Raw genomic sequence first — 10,169 nt, forward strand, 5'->3', positions numbered from 1 at the left:
CACCCTAGCACCACAGTGTCAATAAATTAGGTGTCACTTCAGGACCCAAAGGATGTGGACGTTGTATTTTGAGCATACTATTTTTAGGTTTGGTTAGGAACATGCACTATTCTTACAAAGAAGGTACATCGTTCTTTAAAAACAAGAATTTGCTGAGTTAATTTTTAGTAAGAAATGTGGCTTTCAGACAAGAAGGGACTGAGCAGGATGATAACCACATCTGGAAATTTAAAAGTGATTATCTGTTTTTATAGGAGGCTGAATTCTGAAGAAGAGAGGGGAAATATTGTGTGGTCTGAGAGGCTCTGTGGAAATTCCTCATGGGGAACACAGTGACCTTCAGGCGGACCTGTGAGGGCCATCCTTTATGTGTGTTTGTACTGTGCTATGAATGTTTGTTTCTTCATCTGTGCTGTAATTTTACAGCACCCTGGGTGTCAGTGGAGCTGCTGTGTCAGAATTCATTACAAGTTTTTCTGATCAATGCTTTAATTACTGAAGAGTTCAGTTTAGATTTGAGGTATTTCTTTAACTTTTAGCCAACGTACAAATAAAGATTCAGCAATGTTCAAGAGCTACAGTTCAAGCCGAGGAGTAATAATAAGGTAGCAACTTATAACATAGCCATGTGTCGCTCTGGATTGGTTCAAAATTAAATCTGTTAGTGGAAAAAACTAAACTAAATGATTTCATTAATCACTTAATTCCTATTCAAAACAGGCTCTTTAACTAATTTAATAATAACATCTTCATAAAATATTGATCAATAAACAAATTAACTTTTGAAGTCTTTATAACAAACTACTAATACTTTTGAATGTAATAAGGTGATGTTAAATTCAGCAGTTTATTACAACATTACACTTTTCTTGAAGACATTTTACAACATTATTACACTTTTCATAATTATTTATTACAAAGATACTTTGACAGGATATGAAGAACATGTGGTTGTTGTGGGATTCGACCCTGTGACCTTTCTCTCATGAGACTGTCATCCACACCATGGCCTGTTCTCACCAGTTAGAAGCTGTAGCTGTAACAGAGGATTAAAGTGGTCACATTGTTTAAAACCCTAGGAGTTTCCAGAGTCCCATCAAGAAGGACACACCTGATAATTACATTTTTTTTCTCCAACAGACTGTAATTCTCTTCAGTCAGGCTGAAACACTCAGACTGAAGATGGGATGGCCTACCTGAGGGAGGGAGCCTATCCCTGCCTGTTGTAGCTCACGTGCATCTATTGTACACGCATTAGAGTTAGAGACAACCCACAGTGCATTGTACAGGCGTGTTTTCAGAAAATGAATCTGTCAACCCAAGTGCATGAGTGCAACGGTGTGTGTCTAGATGTATAAATATGTGAATGAGTGTGTATGGGACTTCCCAGCAGGACTCATAGAACTGTTAACCTCTCTTCCCACGAGGATCATTTTCATGCTGGGACTTGTGGCTTTTTGGTTTAACACATAAACTGAAGATATATTTCTGAGGTATTTCCACATTTAAAATCCTGCACACCCCCACACATATACAATTGACTAAATTGACCTTATACCCAATACTGATTAAATTCAGACCAATCCACTCATAAAATTTCTCAGCTTGCGCCACAGAGCAGTCTTCCTCCATGAGTCATCATATGTCAGATCTGTGCAATTTCACAGGGAGGTACTTGGCTGGTATACCAATGTCACACATGCTCCAGTCACAGTTTTCAGGCACCAACAAGCTCTGAATTGTTGCCTAAAGGTATAGACTCATCTTAGGAGAAGAACAATGATGGCACTGTGCACATGTGCTTTATCAAATATGAGTAAAATTACATTTATTTCCCAACTTCATTTCCTGACTACCTTGCTGATAACATCTGAGCTCCTGTGTTTAACACTGCAACACCACAGCGCCACACTGAAAGGAGTGCTCTATCAAAATGCTGCCTATGCTTTTTGTTGCATTCCAAAAATGTTATGTAATCAGGGCCTGACTTGGTTAAATAACTCCTCCAGGAATTGACAAGACCTGTTTATGGTTTGAGGTGACCAGGAAATAAGGAGGATTACACGTGACTGGTTGTGGAAGCTATTTAGTTTACCTCTCTCTTTGCAGACACTGAGCTCATCCCATCACTAGTCATTAGTTCAGTGGTGCCTCTGATTTTAGAATGAGTGAGGCTCTTGTGGTAGCACAAGCAAGAGCTTTCTTTTCTGTCAAACCACATCCTGACAAATGATTACTTAACTTCTGTTTCTTGCATTGTGTGTTTTATTGCTTTCTCCATCCCAGTCAGGAAAGCTGTCTTGCAAGCAAGTAATATGCCTTCCCTAGAGGGTGATAAACTTTTTATAGAATGATAATAATACCTGTTTACCACAAAACTAAAGTTGGACTTTAAATACCAGAGACGAGGTAGTGGTGACTGTGGTGTAATTATAGGAAAAAAGTGCAAATATCTAAATCAGTACCAACCGCATCTGGTTAATAACAGCCATTTCCCCCTAAATGTATCCTGTTAGCCAAGCAGAGAATGGCTGATTATCTTCTCTTGAGACTCTCATCGCTCCTAGATTCATTTACTGGATAGGCGGATCCCTTGCCATGTGATCCAGAGCTGTGGAGTGAATATGAGGTCTCACCCTACCCCATCCAACCTCCTCTTCTCTGAAAGCCCACACATAAGGAGGTCCCTGTCAATACCTCAGCAGACATTACTCCTGACATCAGTTCTCAACACAGCTGAGGATCACCGGTCAGCTGGGCCTGACAGAACTTCAAAACAGTTAGTAAGACATTCATTAGAGAGGACACGCTGCAATTACCACAGGGGAACTGTTAACAAGTTAAAGGCTACATCCAGACTTGTTTTTGTCTCCACTAAGATACTTACCGGATGGCAGTGCCTGTGATGACCCTGATTCTCAGCCAAAACATTGTGGTTCTGTTTCTGTTTTGACCATTGATGATTCAGGCAGTCACTTAAGATTATTCATATGATGTATCCATAACTGTTTAATTAAGTACATTTATATGACTTTTGGATGTCAAACCTTATTTGACTAAAATAATAATAAAGGTACAAGGTTTTAATAGTTTGAAAGTGTCATTTTCTTCACATTCAAATTTCCCAGATCCTCACTTCATCGATACATGATACTTTGATGCATGTTTCCTGGAATCAACCAGAGCAGTGTAGAACTGAATGCATGCGATGACAAGCAGCACAGTGTCTGTGTTTTTTCACCCAGCAGCCTGCTGGGAAGCAGAGGTCAGCGTGATTAGATAAGTTCTGTGTATGCAAAGGAGCCTGCTGGGCTCACATGAGGGATTCAATTCCTGATGCAGTAAGCTCATAAAACCATCGGACTTTAGTCTACAGACTACTTCATGTTCTTGACATTACATGCTCGTAACACATCAAGAATTGAAAAACTTCTAGTTACATATATCTTCATATATGAGGAAAGCACTGGTAAATTTTCTGACTGACTGGAAATTTTCAGTAAGACCTGCACTTACTTCCCTTTATTTGACCTAGATGCAAAAATGGAATTTAAAATGTTAAGATTATCAATGTGCCTATCTTAACTGCTTTTAAGCTGTGATTTCCTTTGTGTATTTGTTTGTCCCTCTCTGTGCCTGCCCTGACGTTCGGCCCAGGTGACAACAACCATTAAAACCAGGTGGTCAGATAAAGGTTGTATGTGCTGAATACACAACCTGAAAACTGCCTGACTCTTTCATACAGTTAAGCCTAATAGATGGTTACCCTCTTGAAATGAGACGGTAAAATGTTTGATCAGTTCTTTACAAGGTCAATTCTTTGAAAATGACATAAACTGCCTCAATGCCAATATATTCTTTTTTTCAAAATCCCAGATCTTTAACCCTGTCCTTGACTTGCTCACACAGCCATGTGAATGACGGGTATAAATGAAGTGCCGCTGACTGACCTTCAAGCTATGTCAATAAAGTTAGAGCACCATATGTTTTCTGTTATTCCCTTGCACTGTCTGTACTCCACATTGATGTCATACAACTTGTAAATTTATCTACAGTGAGAAAAATTTTCAATTTTTTTCCAGTAAACTGCTAACAAGGTGTTCCTATTAATAGCTTTACTTTGATGTCTAACAATTCTTGTTTAATTATGCTGCATAGTTTTTAGAGCTGTGATCATGAAAAGACCACATCCTTGTGGAGGAGGAAAACCAAATGTTTCAGAATGATAAAATGGAATTCCTATCTAGGTTGAGTTAAACCTAAAAGACACCACACCAGTACCAACTGAGCCACCCACTGTGTTTAAGTAAACATCATTAGAGCACACGTTTGAATTATGCTGTTCTTCCATCACATTTACATACACATTTTTTAATGTGACTAGTCAGTGTGCCATTAGCTATTAACGTGAACTTCCCCTGCTCTCCTTCCAGTTGCCACACAGGAAGCTGACACTCCCCAGACAGACACAATCAGACTTTCTACTTCCACTTCTTTGTCTTCACATTTGCTTCCAGGACAAACATTACAGAAGAGGTTTGCCAGTTAAACGGTGTGAAGTTACACCTTTTTGAAGACTCATGCGAATTGGATGCAGAAAAGCAGTGTTGTGATTTAATAGTGTAAAACATGCATTGTATCAACATGAAATTTTGAGTTTTGATTTGTTGAAGTTCAACATTTTAAATTAAAAAAGTGCCAAAAGATTGCATTTTCTTCATTTAAATAACAACAGTTCTCAGGTGCATATTTAAGACAATATGTAACTTTAATTTTCATTCATTACTGTAGCATGGGCACAATATGTACATTTCAATGTCAGTGCATTTAATGGCAAGTAGGACACATACTGTACATAATGTCGCCAGAACAAAAATGGCATTTTTGTGACAATTCAAGATAAAAAAAAAATAAAAAAAACCTGTATTATCTATAGCTTGATATATTGATTTATGTTAAATTAACTAAAGTTAGCACCACAACTTACCACAGACCACAGAAATGTACATACAGGCACATGTAGCATTCAATATAATAACTGTCCCACTGTTCAGTGATTACATTCACTTTCAAGTCACTGGCAGAGTAATTGTGCTTAACACAATTACAGTATATTCCACAGGAAAGGGAAATGAGTAATAACAATCCACAGATGTGAACAAAGGGTGTCTTAACAGTAATACTGCAGAGCTGGAACTGTCAGCGACAGGTCCACACATTTGCTCTGAGATGAATGCTGAGATAATACTTCTTTGGCAGGTGCTTCATAAAGCACCCCCCAAAAAAAAAAAAAAAAGAAAAAAATCCATTCCCTTTGTCCAGTTCCATACAAGGATGGATTTTAATACCTGCAGTGTCACACCGAAGACTCATTGTGGAAGACTTTAGCTTTAAGATTCCTCAGGCTGCACTGCAGGTTGGAGCTGGTTTCAGACTGCAGGGCCCCGGAGAACTTCACGTCTTGCGTATCCCTACCTTGAGACTTCCTCTTGATGGAGTTCTGGATGGTCTCTGAGGTGAAGTAGTAAACAATGGGATCAAAGCAGCAGTTGGACACTGCAATGCAGAGGGATACTGGGTAGATGGTTCGGACCACAGACTCCACAAAGCAGCCTTTTAAGGTCTTGGTGCGAACAAGAGCATAAAAGACCAAGTTTACATTGTACGGAATAAAGCAAAAACAAAAAATAAACAGATGCACAATTATCATGCGGAGGATCTTTCTTTTGTTCAGTTTCCCCCCACGACTGATGGTTTGGGGGCGGCGCAGGATCTGCAGCACCATGATGGAACAACATATATTGAGTAGCAGCGGGATGAAGAAGCCCGCTGTCTCTATGAAGATCACCACTTTGGACAGGTGAGCTTTCCATTGTTTGGAGGAGAAGTTCTCAAAGCAGAAAGTGGCATTACCCTTGTTCTGATGTGAGGTGGTCTCCAACAAAAACCCTGTGGGGAGACTCCCAGCCAACACCAGCACCCATACAGCAATGCACACTATCCTAGCATTGCGCTTGGTTCTCAGGGTCCTTGAGCGAAAAGGGTGCACGATAGCTAAAAAACGATCCACACTAATGCAGGTGAGAAAAAGCATGCTGCCGTACATATTGGTGTAGAACAGTGATACAGAGACCTTGCAGAGCGTACTTCCAAAAGGCCAGTTCTGGTTGATGAAGTAGAAGACTCTCAGGGGCAGTGTGAAGACAAACAGCAGGTCAGACACTACCAAGTTCATCATGTAAGTTGTGGTTTCGTTTCTCAGCTTTAGAGAACAAGTAAATATATAAATGGCCACAACATTAGTAATCAGTCCCACCACAAACACGATGCTGAAGACTGTGCTGTACAGAGGGTATTTGAACCCATCATTCTTGATGCATGCTGAGTTGTTGTCAGCCCGTGGCAGGGTGGTGAGGGTCGAGTCCATTCTGAGACAAACAGGAGGGGACAAGGGGTGTCTGTTATGTTAATACCTATTAAATCAAAAGGCCTGCCCTGTACAGTAACCTCAACTATGAATGGAGAATAAAGCACAGTCCAAAATCTGGATACACACTGTATCACTGAGAAACCAGGTGGTGTGAACACTGCTGCTCCATGGTGAAGGCGATTTGTTTTGGAGGCTAGCTCATGGTGAAAAGACAATCCCGGAGCACAGGGACCGAAACTGGAGCGTCCTCCCCTCCCCCCCCTCGCCTTGTCTCTCAAACAGGCTGCGCCCCACAAGTTGCGAGCTGCGCTTTGCGTTGAACAGTTAGAAACACAAATGTGTCCCCTGCTTCACTCACGAAGTCCCCGACAACCAAGAACTGCTGAGTCCACAAGGGGAGCGGTGCGGTATCCACATTTCAGGTCCTCATGGCATCATCCCTTGTGTGTGTGTCCTTCTCAGCTCCACGGCAGAAAAGCTGTCACCAGATTTCCCCTCCACACGTGGTGCTGGTCACAAACTACCAGAGCCGACCCTCGAGCCGAGCTCCTGCTCTCCTCCTGGAGTGTTTCCCGGTTGGTCCTCAGGGTCTGTAACTACTTCCCTGTCTGTCTGTCTGTCTGTCTGTCTGTGCTCAGGGTCGCTCAGCACGCAGCATCTCGCTCAGACGGAGCTCCTGTTCTCCTTTGTGCCGGTTTTCACAGTTTCTTTACTGGGGTTATGGTAAAGTCCTCCCACTGCCGCCAGCTCCTCCCATCTTTGTCTGCTCTTGGTTAAAGACTCAACCACAGGCACTCTGCTTTGTGTGGGAATTCCTCATGACTTTATAATCAGTGTCCATATTTCTCCAAAGGTCTTTCCTAAACACATCTTGATGGATATACACCTATTTAAAACAAAGCTTTTGAACTATTACCATGTGAGCAGTAATTGCTAAAGCTAAAAATGAAATATTGGGCCTATTTTTTTTTTTTACAGCAGTCAACAAAATCTGATTAATAAAGTTGATCTTATTTCACAGTTTAAAGTGTGACTTTATGGGCCAAGAGTTAAATCATTTGGAAAATTAAAGCCTGATAAATGCCACATTATAGTCTGAAACATTATGAAGTATATAGTATAAAATAAGACCAGGGACACCAAAATGTAGGTTGTAGTTCGTGACTCCTCCAACCCTGTATGGCATCACTGGTGGAGCACGTCTGTACTTTGCACTTGTACTCCATCACCTCAGTGAGAGAGAGAGCCATTGTCCTGTTTAACTAGTACTTTTTAATATTTTTAATATTTTTATTTGCCATCATACAGCACGAGAGAGATGACAAAATCTAGGCTCTTGTTTGAATGGTTTGCTGTTTGACTCGTTTTTTCTTCACCAGTTAAGATGCTACGAAAGCCACGAGGGCAGAAGTGCAATAAAATATGCAAGTGCCTGAGGTGACTGCCTAAGCAAGTCTGATTGGAATAACAAGAAAATAAAACTGTCTCCTTGTTTTTGACTGACTGTTGTTCAGCAGCTCTGCTAAAGAAAGACAGCGTTTTATATCGCAGGGGACGCTGGAAATGAGACGGGACAAAAAGCTTTCTCTATTCAGTGCTGCTCCTGTCAATCCCTTCCCACAGCTTTCTCTGTTCTGTGCTCTCTGGACTAGCTTTCAGCTTTTCCTTTAGCAGAAACCTTCCACTTGGTAGTCAGTAAAATCAATAGGCCCTTTGTTGTGAGTGACATAGCTTAGCAGGGAGCAATTTAAACTTTATAAGTATAAGTTTGTTAATATGGTGAGTGAATACTGCAGATTACACGAGGCTTCAAAAATAACTTATTTTGCTACTTTTTATTGTTTACAATAACATTTCTCCATCTCCAAGTAACTCCAGTGAACATGTGTTCTACTTTCGAAACATTACACTAATCCAGTGATGTTTCGTTTGGAGTTCTCAGCATTAGCAACAATACCCAAACAAATGAAGGAAAATCAAAGAGACAGTGGGCGTTGCATGCTCAGCGTGCCTCTCTTTGTCAGTTCACCACAAAAATAAACACCATCAAGGCTAGGGTGAGATGTTGAAGAAAATAGAAAAACCTGTACTATTGTCTTTTAAATGCTAAATAGTTCCATTCAGCACATTAAAAACAAGCATTTGACATGCAAGTATGTGGTTGCTAAACAAAAACATGATCCTGAAAGCCCTTGACTGTTAAATTTCTCACAATGCCAGGAAACTATCTGGCACCCCAAGGCCAAGACTCAAGACTTTCAAAGAGAAGAGCAAAATGCATTAGAAAGTCTGTTAGTGACGACATGTTATTGTTTAATAATGGACTGTGGCAGTCGCTGGTGTGGTTAGACAAGGCTAACAAATCTTATAAGACTTGCAACATGAACTTCACATTACACTCAATGTCTAAAGTCACTTATGACACGGAATTAAATTTCCTTAGCGAAACTTGCATTTGCATTGTTGCACAGCAGAGTTGTGTATCAATGTTGTGTGTAAAAGCAGTTGGTAATTGGGACAGTACTTAACCTCAAACCTCAGTACAGCATTATAGCAAAATGCATTGCATACAATAAATAATCATATTTGTATTAGGAACGTTACGTTGTATCATATTTTACAATGACATTATATTTGATGAAGCATAATGACCTGTGTAGGGCTCAAAACCCCCAAAAGCTTGGGACTTGAATTTTAAGACTCAAGACTCACGTGACTTTCAACTATGACCTAATACCATTTCTTGAGGCATACTTGAGGAAGTATCTGAAATAACACATCTGTCAGCACCAACACTCTGCAACGTAAAAAAATGAGGCATACAAATGAATACTACTAAACTGCAAAAGGACATTTTGGACCCTGGACAGATTCACAGTGACTCACAGGGCTGTCATCTCATTTCCTCATGTTAAGCTTGGAAACAGAAACCAAATTTTTGCTGGCAATCACTAACCAACAAAACCTGTACAACACCACAGAGCTGCACTCTGTACGTCAACTACTGAGGTCTCGAAAGTGATTCGGGGCTGCCCTAGCAACAAAAAAGCCCCGACAAATGTCTGACATCTTTCTGACAAATGCCAGATTAAACTGGGCTTCTGAATAATTGCTACATCAAACTGAGGGTGTGGAGTGAATGCACAAAGGTGCACCTATTGTATCTTTCCTTCTCCTGATTTTAACACATTGCACAAAGCCTCCCATATCTGAATGAGCTATAAGAAATACCAAGACAGCGAGAATCATAACTTTATCACCTCTGTCTTCGTTGTTTCTTGGAAAGTTTCATTTATGTCCAAATGAACCAGTCCTGTCAATTGAAAACACAAGAGAAGAACCTGCTGTGGGTTTTTGAGGAGCAGTGTGCTACGCCATGCAACCTTATCAACGTAAAGCTTTGACCGTATTGTAAAAACAAATACTTTCCATCAAACACGTCATCCTCCCCCAGTGCAACCACACCATATACAATATTATAAAAAGCTCAATGGCCAAACACCAGGTTTGGGTTTTAAAAACCAAAACCAAAACCAAACACACACACAGACACACAGACACACAGACACACAGACACACAGACACACACACACACACACACACACACACACACACACACACACACACACACACACACACACACACACACACACACACACAGTATGTATATTTCATTTATGGTGAGCAATTCTTCACTGACCAGAAAAACACATACAGACTGCTTCATTTTCACAGCAGT

The 10,169-nt window shown here is 40.5% G+C and overlaps 1 protein-coding gene across 1 annotated transcript; it reads right to left on the bottom strand.

Moving 5' to 3' along the window:
* Positions 1 to 4,745: 4,745 nt before the first annotated feature.
* Positions 4,746 to 7,506, bottom strand: lpar6a (lysophosphatidic acid receptor 6a). The gene has a single exon (XM_026320486.2). It carries the CDS (start codon positions 6,425 to 6,427, stop codon positions 5,357 to 5,359), a length of 1,071 nt encoding a protein of 356 aa, XP_026176271.1. The 5' UTR covers positions 6,428 to 7,506; the 3' UTR covers positions 4,746 to 5,356.
* Positions 7,507 to 10,169: the final 2,663 nt, after the last annotated feature.

Source organism: Mastacembelus armatus, chromosome 13, assembly GCF_900324485.2.
Source record: "Mastacembelus armatus chromosome 13, fMasArm1.2, whole genome shotgun sequence".
Taxonomy (NCBI): Eukaryota; Metazoa; Chordata; class Actinopteri; order Synbranchiformes; family Mastacembelidae; genus Mastacembelus; species Mastacembelus armatus.

Coding starts and splice junctions, on each gene's coding strand:
- lpar6a (XM_026320486.2), bottom strand. CDS start 6,427: ATGGACTCGACCCTCACCACCCTGCCACGGGCTGACAACAACTCAGCA.